The sequence below is a fragment of the Melanotaenia boesemani genome, chromosome 2 (genome assembly GCF_017639745.1).
Source record: "Melanotaenia boesemani isolate fMelBoe1 chromosome 2, fMelBoe1.pri, whole genome shotgun sequence".
NCBI classification, from domain to species: Eukaryota; Metazoa; Chordata; class Actinopteri; order Atheriniformes; family Melanotaeniidae; genus Melanotaenia; species Melanotaenia boesemani.
In genome coordinates this window covers 28,029,746-28,056,009 of record NC_055683.1, presented here as the reverse complement: position 1 = coordinate 28,056,009, position 26,264 = coordinate 28,029,746, and the positions used below count along the sequence as shown (strand labels likewise).

General features: G+C 38.3%; 1 protein-coding gene across 2 annotated transcripts in view; it reads right to left on the bottom strand.

Annotated features, from left to right (window-relative positions):
• LOC121652522 (adhesion G protein-coupled receptor E5-like) overlaps nucleotides 1-25,381 on the bottom strand; it is a 53,244-nt gene extending 27,863 nt beyond the window's left edge. The window contains exons 1-19 of one of the 2 annotated variants that reach the window (XM_042005328.1): nucleotides 25,097-25,381; nucleotides 24,528-24,608; nucleotides 22,544-22,687; nucleotides 22,287-22,439; nucleotides 22,020-22,166; nucleotides 21,696-21,818; nucleotides 21,516-21,559; nucleotides 21,312-21,416; nucleotides 20,910-21,063; nucleotides 20,591-20,713; nucleotides 20,318-20,508; nucleotides 20,050-20,214; nucleotides 19,749-19,943; nucleotides 19,305-19,522; nucleotides 19,114-19,174; nucleotides 18,935-19,026; nucleotides 18,570-18,738; nucleotides 18,339-18,431; nucleotides 16,618-16,821 (exon numbers count right to left, since the gene is read on the bottom strand). In XM_042005328.1, coding sequence (XP_041861262.1) covers nucleotides 16,780-16,821; nucleotides 18,339-18,431; nucleotides 18,570-18,738; nucleotides 18,935-19,026; nucleotides 19,114-19,174; nucleotides 19,305-19,522; nucleotides 19,749-19,943; nucleotides 20,050-20,214; nucleotides 20,318-20,508; nucleotides 20,591-20,713; nucleotides 20,910-21,063; nucleotides 21,312-21,416; nucleotides 21,516-21,559; nucleotides 21,696-21,818; nucleotides 22,020-22,166; nucleotides 22,287-22,439; nucleotides 22,544-22,687; nucleotides 24,528-24,608; nucleotides 25,097-25,127 — 2,331 coding nt within the window. In that variant the 5' untranslated portion in view covers nucleotides 25,128-25,381 and the 3' untranslated portion in view covers nucleotides 16,618-16,779. Of the gene's footprint in view, nucleotides 1-7,081; nucleotides 7,226-16,617; nucleotides 16,822-18,338; nucleotides 18,432-18,569; nucleotides 18,739-18,934; nucleotides 19,027-19,113; nucleotides 19,175-19,304; nucleotides 19,523-19,748; nucleotides 19,944-20,049; nucleotides 20,215-20,317; nucleotides 20,509-20,590; nucleotides 20,714-20,909; nucleotides 21,064-21,311; nucleotides 21,417-21,515; nucleotides 21,560-21,695; nucleotides 21,819-22,019; nucleotides 22,167-22,286; nucleotides 22,440-22,543; nucleotides 22,688-24,527; nucleotides 24,609-25,096 lie in introns of those variants that run through there. The other variant, XM_042005320.1, reaches the window with a different exon arrangement.
• Nucleotides 25,382-26,264: the final 883 nt, after the last annotated feature.

Genomic DNA, 26,264 nt, shown 5'->3' with positions numbered 1-26,264 from the left:
GATGTGATGACTAACACTGTAACTTTTACAGCATGATGTTTCCTGGTTTGAACCTTGGCTGGTGCTTTTCTGTATGGAATTAGCGTGTTTGCCATGTGCAAGGGTACGTTATCTTTTCCTACAGTCCAAAACCATGTATGTTTGTTTAACTGGTGATTCTAAGTTGACCCTAGGAGTGAGGTTCAGTGTGCATGGATGTCTGTCTCTGCGTAGGCCCTGTGATGCAGCAGGAACCTAACCATGACTTTGCCAAAAATGTAAGAAGATCCTTTTTGGTCAATTATTCCTTCCCTTTAATAATACTAATTATATTTGTGCTGTATTATACATTGTAGAACAGTCTACACCGAAGTTTAATATCATGCATTTATGGATAAGCAACACAAAAATGTGTGGGTAGCAGACATATGTCCCAGTAAGGACCAGATAATTAAAGTATGATATGTTTAATATTTACTTAATAGTAAAAAGAAATTACATTTTAAAAATGCACTTAAGTAAAGACATGAAAACTTAATTGGAAATACACATCAATTTAAAATCCAAGTGTGTTACAAACCAGGTTTAACAGGATAACAGGTTTAAAATTCCACATGGCAATACTTTTTAAACTCCCCTTTTGAAACAATAACGTGAACTCGGTTCATTGAAAAAAACTCTTTAAAAAAATATATTTAGAAATCCTACAATACTCAGGATTTTCAGAAAAATAGTAATATCTGCAAAAATGCCCAGCAATATATACAACAACATACATTCAAAACATAAATTAGAAGTGCTTTATAATTGTATTTATATTTCTTTTATTCTATAGGCAAGGCAAAATTATTTATATAGCACATTTCATGTACAAGACAATTCAAAGTGCTTTACATAAAACATTACAGCAGGGTGCAGAAAGTAATACAAGTGCATAAAAAAACAAAGATTAAAAGAAATGAAATTATTAAAATAAAAACAGGTAAGATGCTAAAATAAAATAGATAAAATGCTAGAAATAACGTTCCAGTGTGAGGAAAGACAATATTAAAACATGATTTCAGCCTAAAAGAACCAGATGTAGATCTGGACTTCTAAATAAAAACTATTGAAATGCATCAGAGAACTGGTGGATCTTTAACTTGGATTTAAATAAACTGAGGGTTTCAGCTGATCTGAGGCTTTCTGGGAGTTTGTTCCAGACATGTGGAGCATAGAAGCTGAATGCAGCTTCTCCATGTCTGGTTCTGACTTTGGGAACTGAGAAGAAACTGGAACCAGATGACCTGAGGGTTCTGGCGGGATTATAATGGGTCAAGAGGTCACTGATGTATTTTGGTCCTAAACCATTCAGAGCTTTATAAACCAGCATCAGAACTTTAAAATCTATTTTCTGATGAACAGGCAGCCAGTGTAAAGACCTCAGAGCTGGACTGATGTGGCCCGCTTTCTTGGTTTTACTGAGGACTCGAGCAGCAGAGTTCTGAATCAGCTGCAAGTATTTAATTGATCTCCTCAATGCATTTACCGAGAGCCTGTAAGGGGCCTCAGTCTCCTTGTGACATTGTAATACATATCTATGCATTTCTGCGTAGCTATGGTAACTAATTTTGTTCTTCTTTATGACCTGTGCCAGTGGGAGCATGTAGATGTTAAACAGAAGAAGCCCCAGGATGGAACCTTGAGGAACTCCACATGTAATTCTTGTCTACTCAGATGTAAAGTTACCTATTGACACAAAGTACTTTCTATTCTCTAAATAAGATTTAAACCAGTGTAGCGCAGTGCCAGAGAGGCCCACCCAGTTCTCCAGTCTTTTAAGCAACATATTGTGGTCGACTGTATCAACTGAGGTCCAGTAAGACTAAGACTGACATTTTTCCATCATTTGCATTCAAACATATGTCATTAATGACTTTGGTCAGAGCAGTCTCAGTGCTGTGGTGCTGTCTAAAACCTGACTGGAAGACATCACAGCAGTGGTTTTGTGTTAAGTCGTTTAGTTGATGAATAACTGCTTTTTTGATTATCTTACTTAGAAAAGGAAGATTTGTGATCAGTCTGTAGTTGCTCATTTGTAACTCATCTAGATTGTCCTTTTTAGCAGAGGCTTGATTACAGCTGCTTTTAGAAATTCTGGAAAGACGCCTGAAATTAAAGACAAGTTCACCATCTGTAACAGATCTACATCAGCAAAGAACTATTATTAAAGGTACCTGACACAACAGGCCCTCACAATATCTTCATCATTTCCATTAAAAATAAGTACGAATATTTTTCCAGATTTTTTTTGTTCTAAAATAAATATATGTTTTTTTTAAAAAAAGTAAAGCACATCTTTACATTTTAATTATGCGTCAAGTTAATGGCTTTTTTCAAATATAAAAATATGCAGGTTTCCTATAAATATTATGAATACACAAAATAAACATAATAATATGTTAGCATAATAAAACAGTGGAATGTTTCTTTTATTTTTTTTTTAGATCCAATAGTTAATCCTACATCTAAAATACAAATACTTGCTCATTATTTACAAAATGTTGTAGTACAACAAGTTGGTGCAGTGGCTATGAGAGGACAGAAGATGACACCACGTCTGAAATATCAGTCTTTAGTCAATCAGAGTTTTGTCTCCAGTTCTGGTTCATCTCCTCAAACATGAGACTCTCTTGTGTTCTGGGTGCTTTTGGATCCCTGAAGATGGTAAAATGGATAAATTTTAGTTTGTGACTTTGGACTAATGTGAATTATATTTCATGAATAAGACAAGATATGAAAATGGCAATGCACATCTTTACACAGCTATTATTTCTTATTCGCTTCAAACTTTCAAAAGCCACGTGTGTGTCTTTGGGGACATTTTGAATTTAACAGGTAACAAATCAATTCGATTAAATCTATTTCATGTGAAATCTTTAATTACCATGTTTGATTTAATCTTTCTCTTGTCTAATTGGTGAGTAAAAATGCATCCCTGGTTTAGCAAAGAACCTCTACATTAGAAAAGAAACAGCTGCTTACATTTGCTTTACTAAAGTGGGAGTAACTGACCTCAGAATAAGTCTTTTTGTGCGGCTCACAGATTTGAGAAAGGATTCTTTCATACTCCTCTCTCACCTAAAATAAAGGAGGAAAAAAAATCAAAGTAAAAAATAAAATAAATTAAAATAAAATAATCATCAAAATCTAAACTTAATTAAGATGTAGCAAAGCTTCTTTCTTTTTTTAACTTCCTTTAACTTCCTTTTTAGATGTAAGAACCATGACAAACCTGTTTAGAAAATAGACAGTGCATGACAAACAACGTAACCCCCTGAAGGCTGCCAAAGATGGTGAACAGGTAAGACATGACGATAGTGCCCTTCTCAAACTGGAAACAACCGAAGATCCACATAGTGCCGAGTATACAGAGCTGAGCCACTGCAGTAATGGTGTACTCCCTGCAGGAGGTAATAAAGATACATGCAGGTCACTTAGGCAGTTGTGACACCATAACTAGTAACACCCATTTTTGACTTTGTAGGTGAGGCAGTAAAAGAAAGTCTATATTTTTTTTACATGGGAAAGTGTGACTCATGGTGCATTATAATATGTTTCAGATTGTTGCAGACAGCTCATGGCTCAGGGGTAACTTACTTTATTTTCTGCAAGCTGTCCAGGTCTGGATTCAAACTTGAAAACTTCTGTGCCAACTTCCACACAGTGATGAGAAAGAAAAAAATGTTCACCTGAAAGACAAGAGCAAAGAGTCTTAAAGGAGAACTGCAGTAAATTTTCAGGACATAATTTGTCTAAATTTTCTTTAATTCTTACAAAGATGATGACACAGGCAGGGCCAAAGAAACTCCAAATGGATTCCAGGTTTAGCCAACAACTGTAATGCATTGGAGCATTTTTTAAGCAGAATACATAACAGTATAACTTCAGATTAGAGTATAAATTATATAAGAAAATGAAGATATTAATCTGGATGAATATGAGATCAAGGTATCTGGGAAACTTACTATTTCTCAGTGCCATATCCTTTAGCATTAACTAATGCAGAGATAGCAACAATTACAGCTGGGACTCCATAGCCACCGGCCATCATGTAGAGGGTTTTAAAGTTGGTGTTAAAGACCAGGACTACCATCCTAAAGAGCTGTATGCCTTCCAGACACATCCAGCAAAATGCTGCCAGGTAAAAAAAATGCAGCATCCCTGCTACCACTGCACAGCCAACCTAAGAGGGAGAGAGAGATAAAGATTAGCATGGCAGAAGTGAAAAGGGAAGAAGGGAAGTTGAAAAGACAAGCACAAGAAATGAGAAGGGATGAGTTGCTGACTTAATCTCTAACAATGGATGTATCATTTAGTGGCTTACTTTAATTCAATCTATCTCTCTGCTATATTTTGTAGGTGGTAGACACTTAATGGACTCATTTAGTCATCAAGCTGTTACAGTATTTACCCTGTTCTCCGTCTGAGAAATGCCTGCAAGAAATATAAGGATAGCAATGAAGAGGCTGATGCAAAGGTGCAGGTGGATGGTGGTTCTTGGACCTTGAATGGAGCGGATCAATGAGAACGTCAGAATGCAGATGAACAGACAAATTAATGAAAGGGATAGGCCCACCCAGGTAATCAGCTGCAACTCAAACTTGTTCTGTTAGGAGACAGAACAGTTTCATTAGCATATACCAAAATGGATTTAAATTTTAGAATTTGCTAAAGAAAAAAAAAAAAATCATATACATGAGAGACGTTTTACCTCAACCTCATAGAGGGCCATGAGCACAGCAAAGCTGCTCAGGTAGTTACAGGAACAAACAGTGTATTTCAAGTTAGACTCCACAACACTGCAGCCATGAGATGACCATGTCCCGTCATTCTCCGAAGAATCCCAGAACACACAGGTGTGAGAAGTTTCATTTGACTGTAAAACAAAAAACATACCAAAAACCAAAACCATAATTGTGATATTCGTCTTGCAAAGGAGAATCATATGAAACAGAAGGTTAATAGTCTTTCCTTTTTACCTGTTCAAGGTGGTGCAAAGTTAAAATGATTGGCTCTTTTAGGTGCCTGGTGTTTCTGTTACTGACTGTGACAGTAACCACTTTGGAGTTTATCTTATAACTTTGCTTCTCATCTGGTTTCATCGCACTAAAGAAGCCATCTGCATATTCTTCCAGGTTTGAATAACTTAGTAATAATACTGTTGTGAAGCCTGTTGCACAGCAGGAACAAGAGAATTAACGAGTTAAATTCAGATGTTTACAAATGTGTTATTCAAAGGCATGATCATTACCAGGGTAATGGGAGGGATCTCCTGCAGCCACTTCCAACTCAATGTCTAGTTGAGCATGCGTAGATGATAAAGTCCTTGTTCCTTTTGGCAGGACTGACCCTTTTTCTACCAACAACTCCATTTCTGGACACAAGTATAAATGTAAACTGGAATGAACATATACTACTTGTACAAAATGCATAGATTAGTGGGAAAATAATCTATAATCTAATTGAATGTTTAAAGATAATACTTAAAAAACTGTTTCAAGTTGGAATTGTTAGGTTGAAATCTTAAGTTTTAATTTGTTGAAATTCAAGTTATTTCAGTTAATTTAAACCTGTGTAATTGGAGGATCTTTTTGTTACTGGGGTTGATAAAAAAGATCCTATAAGCCTCAGGGCATGCTCCATTAAGTCCAGAAAAGTGGAGATTTTCTTTTTTCCATTAAGAGCTCTACTGAACAAGAGTTCATCGACCATGGACATCAGACCCTGCAACCACAAGAGAGGAGGAGAAGAGGAGCAGCATAAGTGTGTGAAAACAAAAGAAGATACATAGACTGACACCAGACTTTCAGGCTGCATAGCATTGTATAAATAATCTAGTTTTGTGCAGCACATACAAGTACATCTGAACACCATCTAACAGAACTTGTGGGGGTAGCACTTCCTGTTTCTATTCTGGTTGGGGAAACTTGAATTTTTTTTTGTTCTTTTCACAGTGAGATATTTCTGTCAGTCATTTGTACCTTTAGTAAGTCCTCTCCATCCATCTCTTTTGGATTCTTGATTTCTGTGAGATTGTGACAGGTTTTATTCAGCTGCATGAAATAATCCTGTGCAATGGCAAGTGTCTGTGAGAGGAATTCAGAGAAGATGAAATAACTGTGTGAGACATCAGACATTTAAATAAATGTTCATTTTAGATGAAAGAGTTTCTGGTGTAGAGTTACCTCTCTCAGACTGTTCACATCTTTGAACATATCACAGTTCAGTTCTGGATATAAAAGAAATTTTAATGCAATATTTGTATTTGATGACCCATAATACAGTCTACATTACTCTGTTAATTACAAAGTGGATACAAGTTTTATAATGGCTGCTGGGAAAACAAGGACAGGTCAGTGATCACATTTTGTGTGTTTCAGTCAGAACAATTACAATAAATGTCCTGGTGGACACATGATACATTTAAAATTAAGAAACAAGTTAAAACTATGATTTAAATTGTTGTTTGACCAAATACATTATAGATATGATTGTATGTTAACATGTTTTGTAGTTTTATGTCCCACCTTGGCATTGCTCTGAATCATCAGTGAAGTTAGATTTGCCAGATTTCAGTCTGAAGCCAGAATTACAGACACAGTAAAAACTGCCTTGTGTGTTTAAACATGATGCATTCAGACCACAAATGTTGTCTTGCTGACATTCATCAATATCTACATGAAAAGAAAAAGGAGAAAATTTGGGAGAAAGGAAACTAATCCTCACTCACAATCTTATATGCATTGATAATCACACTGAAACTGCTGAACAGTAGATCATCATCATCATCATCATCATGTTACCTCTGCATGTTACATTGTCACTATGATTAAATTCTTTCACTCCAGTAGAGGTGCTGAAGCCGTTTTCACAGAAGCACAAATAATGCGAAATTGTGTTGTTACATTTTGCATTAGGTCCACAGATGTTGTTGTTGGTCATACATTCATTTATGTCTTAAAGGAAGAGAGAAGGACACATTATGTTTGAGTTTTAACTGTAGGAAATAAACTTTATGAAAGATCATAATCATTGCACCCACAGATTCAAGATAACTTACCTTCACATGTTATAGATGATCCAGGTGATATGGGTGATTTAGATTCAAAACCATCAGTACACTGGCAGGAGAAGCTGCCATTCGTGTTAGTACAAGTTGCATGTTTTCCACAGATATCAGGCATCATGTCACATTCATCAACATCTTATTAGAAGAAAGAGAAATTGATAATAAAAGAATGTTAAATGAATGGCTGCTTGAATAATTGTATATTTTTCTATTGATCTTTGAAGAAAAATAAAGTGAACAAATTTGACTAAAGTATTTAGCAAACACAGCCCAGTCTCACAAGAAAATGTGTAATAGCTTAAAATGGTGTAGTTGTGCAATTTTGTATTTGTAACATTTTAATGTGAAGTTAAACGGGGAGATCGTTCAACTCTAAGACACGGGTGTAGATATGAAACAGATTCGGAGCCCAGAAAATATAGTGAGTTCATGATCTTTGATTTTTTTTGTTTTTTGTGTTTTATAGACATATATGCACATTACACACAATTAATTCTTTTCTTTTTTAAAACCTGTATTAGGCTCCTTTTAATAAGCTGATTAATTAATTTATTTACTGTTATTTATTTACATTGAATTATGGAATCTATGTAATCTTGCTGGACCTGACCGGAGGGGACAGAAAAAGAAGGAAGACAGCAAAAAGAAGCAAAAGGGAGAACAGAAGAAGAAAGAGGAGACAAAAAAATATAGATAGAAAGCAACGACCCTTCAATCCAAACTATCACCAGACAATAAACTGCTACATTTGTACATAAACACACCAGCAAATTTCCTACGGCTTTGACAGGAAAACAGCTGCCAGTGGAGGAGAAAGCAGGCAGCCCTGTCTGGTGCCTCTCTGTAAACAGAAGCTTGGAGAAGTTTGATCATTGGTTTTCACATATGCATTTGGGTTGTTATATAATATTTTTATCCAGTCTATAAAAGATGGCCCAAACCCAAATTTGTTCAATGTTGTTAATAAAAATTTCCAGTTTACTCAGTGAAATGTTTTTTTTTGCATCTAAAGAAATGACTGTGAATTCCAGATTATGTAGAGTAGAATAATCTATAATGTTAATTAATCTGTGCATGTTAATAGAGGAATGTCTACGTTTAAAAAAGCCCATTTGGTCATGATGTATTATTAGAGGGGTCATTTTTTTTATCCTTCTGGCCAGAGCTTTGCTGATCATTTTAAAATCTATATTTATTAATTAAATTGGACAGTACTGGATGGAAGTGTGGGGTCTTTTCCTGGTTTTAATAGTAGAGTAATATTAGCTAGGTTAATATTTTAAGGTCCTCCCGTGGGCTCACCACCTACGGGAGGGGCCATAGGGGTCGGGTGCATTGTGAGCTGGGCGGCTGCCAGAGGCGGGGACCCTGGCGGTCTGATCCTCGGCTGCAAAAGCTAGCTCTAGGGACGTGGAATGTCACCTCTCTGGCGGGTAAGGAGCCTGAGCTGGTGCGCGAGGTTGAGCGGTTCCGGCTAGATATAGTTGGACTCACCTCGACGCATAGCTTGGGCTCTGGAACAACTGCCCTCGAGAGGGGCTGGACCCTCTTCCATTCTGGAGTTGCTCCCGGTGAGAGGCGCCGAGCAGGTGTAGGCCTGCTCATTGCCCCCCAACTTGGCGCCTGTACGTTGGGGTTTACCCCGGTGGACGAAAGGGTAGCCTCCCTCCGCCTTCGGGTGGGGGGACGGGTCCTGACTGTTGTTTGTGCCTATGCACCAAATAGCAGTTCAGAGTACCCACCCTTTTTGGAGTCCTTGGGGGGGGTGTTGGAGAGCACTCCTTCTGGGGACTCCCTCGTTCTGCTGGGGGACTTCAATGCTCACGTGGGCAATGACAGCGAGACCTGGAGGGGCGTGATTGGGAGGAACGGCCCCCCTGATCTGAATCCGAGTGGTGTTTTGTTGTTGGACTTCTGTGCTCGTCATGGATTGTCCATAACGAACACCTTGTTCAGACATAAGAGTGTCCACATGTGCACTTGGCACCAGGACACTCTAGGCCGCAGTTCGATGATCGACTTTGTAGTCGTGTCGTCGGACTTGCGGCCGCATGTCCTGGACACTCGGGTGAAGAGAGGGGCGGAGCTGTCAACTGATCACCACCTGGTGGTGAGTTGGCTCAGATGGTGGGGGAGGATGCCGGTCAGGCCTGGCAGGCCCAAGCGTGTTGTGAGGGTCTGCTGGGAACGTCTGGCAGAGTCCCCTGTCAGAAGGAGTTTCAACTCCCATCTCCGGCAGAGCTTCAACCAAGTCCCGGGTGAGGCGGGGGACATTGAGTCTGAATGGACTGTGTTCCGTGCCTCTATTGTCGAGGCGGCCAGCCGCAGCTGTGGCCGTAAGGTCGTCGGTGCCTGTCGTGGCGGTAACCCCCGAACTCGTTGGTGGACACCGACAGTAAGGGATGCCGTCAAGCTGAAGAAGGAGTCCTATCGGGCCTTTTTGGCCTGTGGGACTCCAGAGGCAGCTGATGAGTATCGGCGGGCTAAGCGGAGCGCGGCTTCGGCGGTAGCTAAGGCAAAAGCTCGGGCGTGGGAGGAGTTTGGAGAGGCCATGGAGAATGACTTCCGGATGGCTTCGAGGAGATTCTGGTCCACCATCCGGCGGCTCAGGAGGGGAAAGCAGTGCTCCGTCAACACTGTGTACAGTGGGGATGGGGGGCTGCTGACCTCGACTCGAGACGTTGTGAGGCGGTGGAGGGAATACTTCGAAGACCTCCTCAATCCCACCAACACGTCTTCTGATGAGGAAGCAGAGTCTGGGGTAGCTGGTGCTGGCTCGCCTATCTCTGGGGCTGAGGTCGCTGAGGTGGTTAAAAATCTCCTTGGTGGCAAGGCCCCGGGGGTGGATGAGGTCCGCCCAGAGTTCCTTAAGGCTCTGGATTCCGTAGGGCTGTCTTGGTTGACACGCCTCTGCGGCATCGCGTGGACATCGGGGGCAGTCCCCCTGGACTGGCAGACTGGGGTGGTGGTACCCCTCTTCAAAAAGGGGGACCGGAGGGTGTGCTCCAACTACAGGGGGATCACACTCCTCAGCCTCCCCGGTAAGGTCTATTCAGGGGTGCTGCAGAGGAGGGTCCGTCGGATAGTCGAACCTCGAATTGAGGAGGAGCAGTGTGGTTTTCGTCCCGGTCGTGGAACAGTGGACCAGCTCTACACCCTCTTTGGGGTCCTCGAGGGGGCATGGGAGTTTGCCCAACCAATCTACATGTGTTTTGTGGATTTGGAGAAGGCATTTGACCGTGTTCCCCGGGGACTCCTGTGGGGGGTACTCCGGGAGTATGGAGTGCCGGACTCGCTTGTAAGAGCTGTCCGGTCCCTGTACGACCGGTGTCAGAGCTTGGTCCGCATTGCCGGCAGTAAATCAGAATCGTTTCCAGTGCGGGTTGGACTCCGCCAAGGCTGTCCTTTGTCACCGATTCTGTTCATAACTTTTATGGATAGAATTTCTAGGCGCAGCCGAGGTGTCGAGGGGATCCGGTTCGGTGGCCTCAGGATTGGGTCTCTGCTCTTTGCAGATGACGTGGTTCTGTTGGCTTCATCGGGACGTGATCTTCAGCTCGCACTGGAGCGATTCGCAGCCGAGTGTGAAGCGGCTGGGATGAGAATCAGCACCTCCAAATCCGAGACCATGGTCCTCAGCCGGAAAAGGGTGGAGTGCTCTCTCCGGGTCTGCGATGGGGTCCTGCCCCAAGTGGAGGAGTTTACATATCTCGGGGTCTTGTTCACGAGTGAGGGAAGGATGGAGCGAGAGATCGACAGGCGGATCGGTGCGGCGTCCGCAGTGATGCGGGCTCTGCATCGGTCTGTCGTGGTGAAGAGAGAGCTGAGCCGAAAGGCAAAGCTCTCGATTTACCGGTCGATCTACGTTCCTACCCTCACCTATGGTCATGAGCTGTGGGTAATGACCGAAAGAACGAGATCTCGAATACAAGCGGCCGAAATGAGTTTCCTCCGCAGGGTGGCCGGGCTCTCCCTTAGAGATAGGGTGAGAAGCTCGGTGATCCGGGAGGGGCTCAGAGTAGAGCCGCTTCTCCTCCACATTGAGAGGAGCCAGATGAGGTGGCTCGGGCATCTGGTTAGGATGCCTCCTGGACGCCTCCCTGGTGAGGTGTTCCGGGCACGTCCCACCGGAAGGAGGCCCCGGGGCAGACCCAGGACACGCTGGACAGACTACATCTCTCGGCTGGCCTGGGAACGCCTCGGGATCCCTTCGGATGAGCTGGTGAATGTGGCCGGGGAGAGGGAAGTCTGGGTTTCCCTGCTTAGGCAGCTGCCCCCGCGACCCGACTCCGGATAAGCGGAAGAGAATGGATGGATGGATGGATGGATATTTTAAGGTATTTTTTGTTTTTTTTGTTTTTTTATTTTTTCTTATTTCTAATAACATATTGTAGAACATGGGAGCCAGCATTGTCCAGAATTCTTTATAGAATTCAGCTGGATGACCATCTGGACCTGGAGCGTTATTGTTGGCCATATGCTGGAGAGCTTCATGGAGTTTGCCGACTGAAAGAGGTGAATCCAAGGTTATTTTATTTTCATGTTTTAATTTTGGAAGATTGATGTTACAAAGATATTGATCAATATTCTCATATGTTGTGTTTAGTTGTGATTTATATAATGTTTTATAGAATTCTTTGACAATGTTATTTATCTTGTCAGGGTCGTGGCTGATGTTTCCTTCTGGATCTTTTGCAGAGAAGATCGTTCTTTTCTCCTTGTTTGTTTTTAACTGATTAGCCAGGAACTTTCCAGATTTATTTCAATGTTCAAAGTTCTCCAAGCAAAGTGTTTGCACCCAGAATTGTGTCTTTTTATCTATTATTTTAAGTTCATGTTTAGCTTTTTTTATGGCGTTCAGTATGTGTTCTTCTGGGGAGACATGGTAAACGTCCTCTAGGGATTCAATTCTAACCCTGAGATTCTAAAAGTTTCCGTCTTTTTCTTATGAGAAGAGAAGGAAATTATTTTCCCTCTCATTACTGTTCTTCCTGCTTCCCAAAGAACACACGCTAAGGTTTCTGGTAAGTTGTTGTTTTCTAGATATAAAGACCATTCTCTTTTAAAGTAGCTGATAAACTCAGGATCTTTAAGTAATGATGTATTAAATCTCCAGTTTCTAGATGCTGGTTTATTTCTCAGAGTGAATGATACTAGTGCGTAATCACTATTACATACAATTAAAAGTGAGACTGTGCTGGTTATTCTTAGACTCTAATGTATTTTTATATTATTTTTATATATTTATTGCCCATACCAATGCAGACGTTAGAATCCAATGTAAACCCATGAGGACAGTTTGTGTGCACATTGCCCATGACAAGGGAAAAGAACAAAGCTGTAAACAAACAAGAAAACATTATTCTGTGATACAGTCCATTACTTCTTGATATACGTATATGCATATAATCAGAAAGAAATAGAAGTATGTTTTGTTAGGAAGTCAAAGTGTTTATTAGGCTACACCAATTAAACCAGAAATATTAAGTGTTTTGAAACAATGAAACAGAGAATTTCGACCCAAATGCATTTTAACCGACCTGCCTATTACCAGACATAACATCACATTTTATTAACTAATTTCCACAAACATTTAAACTTATCCTATTCTGGACATATACACTTAATTACATCATTAATTGACAAATTAGTTAATAATTAAATACATATTGTTCAAAGCTTTGAGTAAAAAGTAAAAGTTTTAAGTATTTGGTTTCCTGTCTACAACCGCAGAACAGTTTTTATAACTTTCTCAAAAATACCAAAAAAAAAAAAAAAAAAAAAAAGATGATTCAGCTGTTGTATATATTGCAAATAGATGACATGACTCACTGAAGATCAGGAGGGTCCACTTGCTTGTCATTGTGATAAAGAAGTCCACATGAATATGAGAAAAGTTAAAACAGCCTGAAAATCCACATTTAAATGGTCCAGATCTATTGACTTCTTGTCTTCTCCACCTTTCCAAATGTTCCCCAAGTTATTCAGTAAAAGGGAGGCGGAAAGAAAACGAGTCTGAATACACTCAGCAAGTTAATGGATATTAAAAACATAGCTACATTTTATGCCATGGTTATTGTAAATCTCCCATCAATTTTTCTATGTACCTCTGCTCCAGTCTCCCTTTCTGCTTTGACTCTTAATCTGCTCGTCTTGCTGAGTTTACATGCTGAGATAAGTGAAACTTTGAGGGAGGGGATTTCTCTCTCTCTCTAGTGTTCATGGTAAGGCATGGAGCAAAGATGCCTTACCATGAACACTAGCTCTTCCATTGCCCACATGGCAATAGAAGAGCAGCACCAAGCCAGATGTTTTCGTTTTATTATTATTTTTGTACTTACATTCAGTTCAGAGACAGTAAATAGTGATCTGTGTAACGACGATCTGGTCCTATCATTTTAGTCGCTCTGGGTGGGGGGATCCTGCTCATAATGTGCTTCATTAAACCTATGTCCAGACTAAAAGGTAAATTTGGGGTGTGTTCCCATTTACTGAATGAATGAAAACATGGATGAATGATGCTTTTTGTTTGTATGTGTGTGAGTTTGTGTGCGATTGTGTGTGTGTACTACTATGAGGAGTGCCTTTTAATTTTTTGTTATATTCTTTGATGTGTGAAGGCTTTTAAATTTGTTTTTATTTATTTTTTTATTATGTACAGCACTTTGTGTTGCTTTGTGCATGAAAAGTGCTCTATAAATAAAACTTGATTTGATTTGATATGAGAACTAAAGTCCCCCTGGAGAACAATGTAGTCCCTTAGTGACAAGACATTGTGGACAGTACCAAGAGCCTCTCAGACTGCAATGTATACTTGGAATTGCTGTTTAGGACACACAAAGCTTCAGAGACTTTGCTCCTGTAACTTGTAGTCTTAGAAAGGCAACCTTCTCATTCACTGGTGAGAACTCCTACACCAAAACACTTAGCCAGGGCCTTGGGAGTATTCCCACACCTGCTTGATTCCTCTGCCTTTAGGCAACTCCAGAGTATGAAACAGTCCAGTCTTTCAACAACAGTTTGGTCCCAGAGTCTATATTGTGTGACCACATTTATCTATAGCCACCTAAACCTAGTTGGTTCTGCTTCACACAGCAGCTGAGGTTCCTGCCTGTCAGTAATACTCTATGTCCCAAGAGCCAGTTTGCATACCTGGGAATTGGCATGCCCTTTTACCTGCTGCCAGCTCACGCTGCATCCTACTTGAAAATTCCCCACTGTTGACAGAGGAGGTACTTTTAAGGAGCACAGGAATGAATCTTACAATGGTTTTGGTCACTTCTGTCAGAACAGATCTAAATTATTTGACTTCTGATAACTGGCTGAGGCTGGTTCTTAGCACATCTAATTATAAATATACTTATAAATATACTTGCTACAACCACAACTTTTTGCACCTTTATTTTCATGCTCATACTAAGGGCATAGTTGATGACTGAAATTAGTTCCTAACACACACACACACACACACACACACACACACACACACACGCACACACACACAGAACCCTCCACAGCTAATGAAATTGCACACACTTCCTGCCTGTGCTGCACACTGGTACAATCTAGCACACATAGCTGTGAACAAAATGCTCATGCATGCAAAGAGAGGAAATGGCCTCATAACAAATGTTGCTACTGAAAGAAGATGCAGCAGCAAGTTAATTCCTTTCTTGTGATCACTCATGTAAAACATATGCTTCAGACATTTATTAGTAAATATGTCACACCAAACACAAAAGATCTTACCACCTGGCACCAGTTAGCCTAGCCTAAATTTAACCATCTTATTTCCAAACACCATGTATAACATCACAATCAAATGATGATCACACAAAATAATGATGGTGTTTTTGAAACTACATGAATTTTAAAAACAGATTTTTAATTCACTCTATTTCAGCATCAAGACAGCAACAGATTTAGCTGAAGTAAGTATCTCTATCAAGCAGACCTGCGTTTTCCATCTTCCTTGCTGGATAGTTAACTTCCAGTGATTAATCACTTATGTTGACACTTTAGAGCAAAATAGATCTCAGTTGTCATTTTTCAGATTTGTCGTATTGGTCCATTGAAGGTTAAATGGTTAAATAGTCATATTCAAAGTAATTTCTTACATTTTTGTTTATTAAATTTGCAATCGTTTTCATTCTCACAAGCCAAAAAGACATTTATGGCTCATTAAGGTGAGACAAGTATCCATGTCAGAAAAATAAAATCAACAATCATTAGAGTAATTCAAAAGAACCCAGTCTTGGATAATAAGGTTAATAAAAATGAGGCTTTACTGGCATGTACTGAACATTATCATTATCACCTTCACAGTGATGTGATGACTAACACTGTAACTTTACAGCATGAAGTTTCCTGGTGTGAACCTTGGCTGGTGTATTTCTGTATGGAATTAGTGTGTTTGCCATGTGCAAGGGTACTTTATCTTTTCCCACAGTCCAAAACCATGTATGTTTGGTTAACTGGTGATTCTAAGTTGACCCTAGGAGGGAGGTTCAGTGTGCATGGATGTCTGTCTCTGTGTAGGCCCTGTGATGCAGCAGGAACCTAACCATGACTTTGCAAAAAATGTCAGAAGATTCTTTTTTGGTCAATTATTTCTTCCCTTTAATAATACTAATTATATTTGTGCTGTATTATACATTGTAGGAGAGTCTACACTGAAGTTTAATATCATGCATTTATGGAATGAGCAACACAAAAATGTGTGGGTAGCAGACATATGTCCCAGTAAGGACCAGATAATTAAAGTATGATATGTTTAATATTTACTTAATAGTAAAAAGAAATTACATTTTAAATTGTACTTAAGACATGAAAACTTAATTGGAAATACAAATCAATTTAAAATCCAAGTGTGTTACAAACCAGGTTTAACCGGATAGCAGGTTTAAAATTCCATTTGACAATATTTTTAAAGTCCCACTTTCAAACAATAACAACATGAATTTGGTTAATTAAAAAAAAACAAACCTCTTTTTGAAAAAATATTTAGAAATCCTACAAGATGCAGAATTATCAGGGAAATAGTAATATCTGCAAAAATGCCCAGCAATATATACAACAACATACATTCAAAACATAAATAAGAAGTGCTTTATAGTTGTATTCATATTTCTTTCGTTTTATACATCAGCATTTTAAAGACTGCAGAGAAAAGAAAGTGCTTGCAGAGGTATCCATAGGATTGTTCTTGCTGGCTAAATCAAGTACCAGGACAAAATAACTATTATTAAAGGTACCCGACATAACAGGTCCTCACAATATCTTCATCATTTCCATTAAAAATATGTATGAATATTTTTACAGATTTTTTTGTTGTAAAATAACTGTATAAATTTCTTAAGTCTTGGCAGAAAGTAAAGCACATCTTTACATTTTAAATATGAGTCAAGGTAATAGCTTTCTTAAAATATGAAAATTTATATATAGTATGAATACACAAAATAAACATAACATGTTAGCATAATAAAACAGTGGAATGTTTTTTTTTTTTTTTTTTTTTAAATCCAATAGTTAATCCAATATCTTAAAATACACAGACTTGCTCATTATTTACAAAATGTTGTAGTACAAAAAGTTGGTGCAGTGGCTATGAGAGGACAGAAGATGACACCACGTCTGAAATATCAGTCTTTAATCAATCAGAGTTTTGTCTCCAGTTCTGGTTCATCTCCTCAAATGTGAGACTCTTTTGTGTCCTGGGTGCTTTTGGATCCCTGAAGATGGTAAAATGGATAAATTTTAGTTTGTGACTTTGGACTAGTGTGAATTATATTTCATGAATAAGACAAGATCTGAAAATGACAATGCACATCTTTACACAGCTATTATTTCTTATGTGCTTCAAACCTTGAAAAACAACCACGTGTGTCTTTGGGGGCATTTTGAATTTAACAGTTAACGCGTCGGTCGGTTGCGTCGGACTGTTCACGCCTCTGTGTCGTCCATTAATTTATGATAATGGACACCTCGAAGGGCATTATCCTGCTTATACCATGGTCATTTACGAAAGATATAAATATTAAATCAATTATTAATACGGTAATGTTGTCCTTTAACTGTTTAAATAATAAGTTTTTTACAAGAAGTGGCTCAGTGGACTATTTCGTATCGCTCGTTGTGACGCTTTGCCAAGGTAATCGGCTCTGACAGAGAACCTGCAGCTCGATCGGCCACAGTTAACATCAATTCATAGGGCGGGTGCAGCTCTTACAGCTTGTGTGTGTGCAGAGGATGATGCGACATTTTGTTTGACAGGTCCACAGGCAGTTTCTTACATTGTTTTTATTGCAAGAAATATTATCCACCATTCACTCTGATCACCTTTGAGAAATTCATTTGAAATGGCCCTGAGCTATCTGACACCGCTGACGGCCCTGACACACACGGAATAGTCTCACTGGCCCCCTTAGGTGCTACAATGGTAACTGCAAGAAATATTATCCACCATTCACTCTGATCATTAAATGTGTATCAAGCAAGTAAGTCTATCCTAAATCCTTTTTATAATATTATCTACCAATCACTCTGTATCAAATAAGTACGTTAGTAAGGTAATTAAGAAAGAAAGACAGGTGACGAACTATTAAAAATTAAATGTAACATTGCCGTTGATCGCGACATCTCATAAAGATACTGGCGTGTCCATAGTGGTGTTTGAAGGATGGAGATTTAACGTTTGTGGACCCTGACCACTGCTGGTTGGGACATTGCGGGACGACAAAATGTTGCTCCATTCTCATCTCTCCTGGACTGACAGAGCCCAGTGAGTCTGCAAGCTGCTGTCACAGCGATGTGCCATCGTAGAGAAGATCTGGCACGTCTGCAGCCTGGCATCTGAGTTTCTGTTGCCACGGATACCAACTAGCATTTAGTCAGTGCAATAATTTACAACAATAAGTCTATTTGGCCGGAACTTCTTTTGTTGGTGTCTATTATCACTTTTTAATGGACACCCTATAGGAGTGGATGAATAATGGATTCACAATGTAAAGCGCTTTGGGTGCCTTGAAAAGCGCTATATAAATCTAATCCATTATTATTATTATTATTATTACAGCCAATCAGAATCGAGTATTCACCCAAACCATGGTATAAATTCTATTAAATCTATTTCAGGTGAAATGTTTAACTATCATGTTTGATTTAGTATTTCTCTTGCTTAATTGGTAAATGAAAATGCATCCCTGGTTTAGCAAAGAACCACTACATTAGAAAAGAAACAACTGCTTACATTTGCTTTGCTGGAGTGGGAACTGAACTCTGAATATTTCTTCTTCTGAGGAGCACTGATTCGAGACAGGATTCTTTCATACTCCTCTCTCACCTATAATTAAAAATAATAATAAAAAAAAATAAAATAAAACAAAATAATCATCATCAAAATGCAAACTTAATTAAGATGTAGCGAAGCTTCTTTCTTTTTTTTTTAACTTCCTTTTTAGATGTAAGAACCATGACAAACCTGTTTAGAAAATAGACAGTGCATGACAAACAACGTAACCCCCTGAAGGCTGCCAAAGATGGTGAACAGGTAAGACATGACGATAGTGCCCTTCTCAAACTGGAAACAACCGAAGATCCACATAGTGCCGAGTATGAAGAGCTGAGCCACTGCAGTAATGGTGAACGCCCTGCAGGAGGTAATAAAGATGCATGCAGGTCACTTAGGCAGTTGTGACACCATAACTAGTAACACCCATTTTTGACTTTGTAGGTGAGGCAGTAAAAGAAAGTCTATATTTTTTTTACATGGGAAAGTGGGACTCATGGTGCATTATAATATGTTTCAGATTGTTGCAGACAGCTCATGGCTCAGGGGTAACTTACTTTATTTTCTGCAAGCTGTCCAGGTCTGGATTCAAACTTGAAAACTTCTGTGCCAACTTCCACACAGTGATGAGAAAGAAAAAAATGTTCACCTGAAAGACAAGAGCAAAGAGTCTTAAAGGAGAACTGCAGTAAATTTTCAGGACATAATTTGTCTAAAAATTTTCTTTAATTCTTACAAAGATGATGACACAGGCAGGACCAAAGAAACTCCAAATGGATTCCAGGTTTAGCCAACAACTGTAATGCATTGGAGCATTTTTTTAGTAGAATATATAACAGTATAACTTGAGATTAGAGTATAAATTATATAAGAAAATGAAGAGATTAATCTGGATAAATATGAGATCAAGGTATCTGGGAAACTTACTATTTCTCAGTGCCATATCCTTTAGCATTAACTAATGCAGAGATAGCAACAATTACAGCTGGGACTCCATAGCCACCGGCCATCATGTAGAGGGTTTTAAAGTTGGTGTTAAAGACCAGGACTACCATCCTAAAGAGCTGTATGCCTTCCAGACACATCCAGCAAAATGCTGCCAGGTAAAAAAAATGCAGCATCCCTGCTACCACTGCACAGCCAACCTAAGAGGGAGAGAGAGATAAAGATTAGCATGGCACAAGTGAAAAGGGAAGAAGGGAAGTTGAAAAGACAAGCACAAGAAATGAAGGGATGAGTTGCTGACTCAATCTCTAACAATGGATGTATCATTTAGTGGCTTACTTTAATTCGATCTGTCTCTCTGCTATATTTTGTAGGTGGTAGACACTTAATGAACTCATTTAGTCATCAAGCTGTTACAGTATTTACCCTGTTCTCCGTCTGAGAAATGCCTGCAAGAAATATAAGGATAGCAATGAAGAGGCTGATGCAAAGGTGCAGGTGGATGGTGGTTCTTGGACCTTGAATGGAGCGGATCAATGAGAACGTCAGAATGCAGATGAACAGACAAATTAATGAAAGGGATAGGCCCACCCAGGTAATCAGCTGCAACTCAAACTTGTTCTGTTAGGAGACAGAACATTGTCATTAACATATGATCCAAAATGGATTTAAATTTTAGAATTTGCTTAAGAAAAAAAAAAAAACATATATGTGAGAGTCGTTTTACCTCAACCTCATAGAGGGCCATGAGCACAGCAAAGCTGCTCAGGTGGTTACAGGAACAAACAGTGTGATTCAAGTTAGACTCCACAACACTGCAGCCATGAGATGACCATGTCCCGTCATTCTCCGAAGAATCCCAGAACACACAGGTGTGAGAAATTTCATTTGACTGTAAAATAAAAAACATACCAAAAACCAAAACCATAATTGTGATATTCATCTTGCAAAGAAGAATCATATGAAACAGAAGGTTAATAGTCTTTCCTTTTTACCTGTTCAAGGTGGTGCAAAGTTAAAATGATTGGCTCTTTTAGGTGCCTGGTGTTTCTGTTACTGACTGTGACAGTAACCACTTTGGAGTTTATCTTATAACTTTGCTTCTCATCTGGTTTCATCGCACTAAAGAAGCCATCTGCATATTCTTCCAGGTTTGAATAACTTAGTAATGATACTGTTGTGAAGCCTGTTGCACAGCAGGAAAAAAGAGAATTAACGGGTTAAATTCAGATGTTTACAAATGTGTTATTTAAAGGCATGATCATTACCAGGGTAATGGGAGGGATCTCCTGCAGCCACTTCCAACTCAATATCTAGTTGAGCATGCGTAGATGATAAAGTCCTTGTTCCTTTTGGCAGGACTGACCCTTTTTCTACCAACAACTCCATTTCTGGACACAAGTATAAATGTAAGCTTGAATGAACATATACTACTTGTACAAAATGCATAGATTAGTGAGAAAATAATCTATAAGCTAATTGAATGTTTAAAGATAATACTTAAAAAACTGTTTCAAGTTTGAATTGTTAGGTTTAAATCTTAAGTTTTTATTTGTTGAAATTCAAGTTATTTCAGTTAATTTAAACCTGTGTAAATGTAGGATCTTTTTGTTACTGGGGTTGAAAGAAAAGGTCCTATAAGCCTCAAGGCATGCTCCATTAAGTCCAGAAAAGTGGAGATTTTCTTTTTTCCATTAAGAGCTCTACTGAACAAGAGTTCATCGACTGTGGACATCAGACCCTGCAACCACAAGAGAGGAGGAGAAGAGGAGCAGCATAAGTGTGTGAAAAGAAAACAAGATACATAGACTGACACCAGACTTTCAGGCTGCATAGCATTGTATAAATAATCTAGTTTTGTGCAGCACATACAAGTACATCTGAACACCATCTAACAGAGCTTGTGGGGGTAGCACTTCCTGTTTCTATTCTGGTTGGGGAAACTTTCTGTTCTTTTCACAGTGAGAGATTTCTGTCAGTCATTTGTACCTTTAGTAAGTCCTCTCCATCCATCTCTTTTGGATTCTTGATTTCTGTGAGATTGTGACAGGTTTTATTCAGCTGCATGAAATAATCCTGTGCAATGGCAAGTGTCTGTGAGAGGAATTCAGAGAAGATGAAATAACTGTGTGAGACATCAGACATTTAAATAAATGTTCATTTTAGATGAATGAGTTTCTGGTGTAGAGTTACCTCTCTCAGATTGTTCACATCTTTGAACATATCACAGTTCCGTTCTGGATTAAAAAGAAATTTTGATGCAATATTTGTATTTGATGACCCATAATACAGTCTACATTACTCTGTTAATTACAAAGTGAATACAAGTTTTATAATGGCTGCTGGGAAAAATGAATACAGTTGTGTTTTTACCAGTGCAGGATGACTTTACGTTGCCATAGTTAGTGAACCCTGCATGGCATGCACAGTAATGTCCACTGGCTCCACGGTAGCAGGTTCCATTTCCACAGATTGTCTTATCAATCATACATATGTCTGAGGAGGAAAGAAAACAAGGACAGGTCAGTGATCACATTTTGTGTGTTTCAGTCAGAACAATTACAATAAATGTCCTGGTGGACACATGATATGTTTAAAATTAAGAAGCAAGTTAAAACTATGATTTAAATTGTTGATTGACCAAATACATTATAGATATGATTGTATGTTAACATGTTTTGTAGTTTTATGTCCCACCTTGGCATTGCTCTGAATCATCAGTGAAGTTAGATTTGCCAGATTTCAGTCTGAAGCCAGAATTACAGACACAGTAAAAACTGCCTTGTGTGTTTAAACATGATGCATTCAGACCACAAATGTTGTCTTGATGACATTCATCAATATCTACATGAAAAGAAAAAGGAGAAAATTTGGGAGAAAGGAAACTAACCTTCACTCACAACCTTATATACATTGATAATCACACTGAAACTGCTGAACAGTAGATCATCATCATCATGTTACCTCTGCATATCACATTATCACTATGATGAAATGTTGTCACTCCAGTAGAGGTGCTGAAGCCGTTTTCACAGAAGCACAAATAATGCGAAATTGTGTTGTTACATTTTGCATTAGGTCCACAGATGTTGTTGTTGGTCATACATTCATTTATGTCTTCAAGGAAGAGAGAAGGACACATTATGTTTGAATTTTAACTGTAGGAAATAAACTTTATGAAAGATCATAATCATTGCACCCAGTAATTCAAGATAACTTACCTTCACATGTTATAGGATATCCAGGTGATATAGGTGATTTAGATTCAAAACCATCAGTACACTGGCAGGAGAAGCTGCCATTCGTGTTAGTACAAGTTGCATTTTTTCCACAGATATCAGGTATCATGTCACATTCATCAACATCTTATTAGAAGAAAGAGAAATTGATAATAAAAGAATATTAAATGAATGGCTGCTTGAATAATTGTATATTTTTCTATTGATCTTTGAAGAAAAATAAAGTGAACAAATTTATTTGACTAAAGTATTTAGCAAACACAGCCCAGTCTCACAAGAAAATGTGTAATAGCTTAAAATGGTATAGTTGTACAATTTTGTATTTGTAACATTTTAATGTGAAGTTAAACGGGGAGATCGTTCAACTCTAAGACACGGGTGCAGATATGAAACAGATTCGGAGCCCAGATAATATAGTGAGTTCATGATCTTTGAATTTTTTTGTTTTCTGTGTTTTATAGACATATATGCACTCACCATTACACACACTTAATTTTTTTCTGTTTTTTCAAAAACCTGTATTAGGCTCCTTTTAATAAGCTGATTAATTAATTTATTTACTGTTATTTATTTACATTGAATTATGGAATCTATGTAATGCCTCTCTGTAAACAGAAGCTTGGAGAAGTTTTATCATTGGTTTTCACACATGCATTTGGGTTGTTATATAATATTTTTATCCAGTCTATAAAAGATAGCCCAAACCCAAATTTGTTCAATGTTGTTAATAAAAATTTCCAGTTTACTCAGTGAAATGTTTTTTTTTGCGTCTAAAGAAATGACTGTGAATTCCAGATTATGTAGAGTAGAATAATCTATAATGTTAATTAATCTGTGCATGTTAATAGAGGAATGTCTACGTTTAATAAAGCCCATTTGATCATGATGTATTATTAGAGGGGTCATTTTTTTTATCCTTCTGGCCAGAGCTTTGCTGATCATTTTGAAATCTACATTTATTAATTAAATTGGACAGTACTGGATGGAAGTGTGGGGTCTTTTCCTGGTTTTAATAGTAGAGTATTATTAGCTAGGTTAATATTTTAAGGTATTTTTTGTTTTTTTATTTTTTCTTATTTCTAATAACATATTGTAGAACATGGGAGCCAGCATTGTCCAGAATTCTTTATAGAATTCAGCTGGATGACCATCTGGACCTGGAGCGTTATTGTTGGGCATATGCTGGAGAGCTTCATGGAGTTCGCCGACTGAAAGAGGTGAATCCAAGGTTATTTTATTTTCATGTCTTAATTTTGGAAGATTGATGTTACAAAGATATTGATCAATATTCTCATATGTTGTGTTTAGTTGTGATGTATATAATGTTTTATAGAATTCTTTGACAATGTTATTTATCTTGTCAGGGTCGTGGCTGATGTTTCCTTCTGGATCTTTTGCAGAGAAGATCGTTCTTTTCTCCTTGTTTGTTTTTAACTGATTAGCCAGGAACTTTCCAGATTTATTTCAATGTTCAAAGTTCTCCAAGCAAAGTGTTTGCACCCAGAATTGTGTCTTTTTATCTATTATTTTAAGTTCATGTTTAGCTTTTTTTATGGCGTTCAGTATGTGTTCTTCTGGGGAGACATGGTAAACGTCCTCTAGGGATTCAATTCTGAGTTCTAACCCTGAAATTCTAAAAGTTTCCGTCTTTTTCTTATGAGAAGAGAAGGAAATTATTTTCCCTCTCATTACTGTTTTTCCTGCTTCCCAAAGAACACACGCTAAGGTTTCTGGTAAGTTGTTGTTTTCTAGATATAAAGACCATTCTCTTTTAAAGTAGCTGATAAACTCAGGATCTTTAAGTAAAGATGTATTAAATCTCCAGTTTCTAGATGCTGGTTTATTTCTCAGAGTGAATGATACTAGTGCGTAATCACTATTACATACAATTAAAAGTGAGACTGTGCTGGTTATTCTTAGACTCTAATGTATTTTTATATTATTTTTATTTATTTATTTTCCATACCAACGCAGCCTTCAGAAGCCTCTGAATACCCATGAGAACATTTTGTCTCCACTTCGCCCATGACAAGGGAAAAGAACAAAGCTGTAAACGAACAAGAAACCATTATTCTGTGATACAGTCCATTACTTCTTGATATACGTATATGCATATAATCAGAAAGAAATAGAAGTATGTTTTGTTAGGAAGTCAAAGTGTTTATTAGGCTACACCAATTAAACCAGAAATATTAAGTGTTTTGAAACAATGAAACAGAGAATTTCGACCCAAATGCATTTTAACCGACCTGCCTATTACCAGACATAACATCACATTTTATTAACTAATTTCCACAAACATTTAAACTTATCCTATTCTGGACATATACACTTAATTACATCATTAGTTGACCAATTAGTTAATAATTAAATACATATTGTTAAAGGTCTTGAGTGAGCTTAAGTATTTGGTTTCCTGTCTACAACCGCAGAACAGTTTTTATAACTTTCTCAAAAATACCAAAAAAAAAAAAAAAGAAAAAAAAAGAGATGATTCAGCTGTTGTATATATTGCAAATAGATGACATGACTCACTGAAGATCAGGAGGGTCCACTTGCTTGTCATTGTGATAAAGAAGTCCACATGAATATGAGAAAAGTTAAAACAGCCTGAAAATCCACATTTAAATGGTCCAGATCTATTGACTTCTTGTCTTCTCCACCTTTCCAAATGTTCCCCAAGTTATTCAGTAAAAGGGAGGCGGAAAGAAAACGAGTCTGAATACACTCAGCAAGTTAATGGATATTAAAAACATAGCTACATTTTATGCCGTGGTTATTGTAAATCTCCCATCAATTTTTCTATGTACCTCTGCTCCAGTCTCCCTTTCTGCTTTGACTCTTAATCTGCTCGTCTTGCTGAGTTTACATGCTGAGATAAGTGAAACTTTGAGGGAGGGGATTTCTCTCTCTCTCTAGTGTTCATGGTAAGGCATGGAGCAAAGATGCCTTACCATGAACACTAGCTCTTCCATTGCCCACATGGCAATAGAAGAGCAGCACCAAGCCAGATGTTTTCGTTTTATTATTATTTTTGTACTTACATTCAGTTCAGAGACAGTAAATAGTGATCTGTGTAACGACGATCTGGTCCTATCATTTTAGTCGCTCTGGGTGGGGGGATCCTGCTCATAATGCGCTTCATTAAACCTATGTCCAGACTGAAAGGTAAATTTGGGGTGTGTTCCCATTTATTGAATGAATGAAAAAATGGATGAATGATGCTTTTGTTTGTATGTGTGTGAGTTTGTGTGCGATTGTGTGTGTGAACTACTATGAGGCGTGCCTTTTAATTTTTTGTTATGTTCTTTGATGTGTGAAGGCTTTTAAATTTTGTTTTTATTTATTTTTTTATTATATACAGCACTTTGTGTTGCTTTGTGCATGAAAAGTGCTCTATAAATAAAACTTGATTTGATTTGATATGAGAACTAAAGTCCCCCTGGAGAACAATGTAGTCCCTTAGTGACAAGACATTCTGGACAGTACCAAGAGCCTCTCAGACTGCAATGTATACTTGGAATTGCTGTTTAGGACACACAAAGCTTCAGAGACTTTGCTCCTGTAACTTGTAGTCTTAGAAAGGCAACCTTCTCATTCACTGGTGAGAACTCCTACACCAAAGCACTTAGCCAGGGCCTTGGGAGTATTCCCACACCTGCTTGATTCCTCTGCCTTTAGGCAACTCCAGAGTATGAAACAG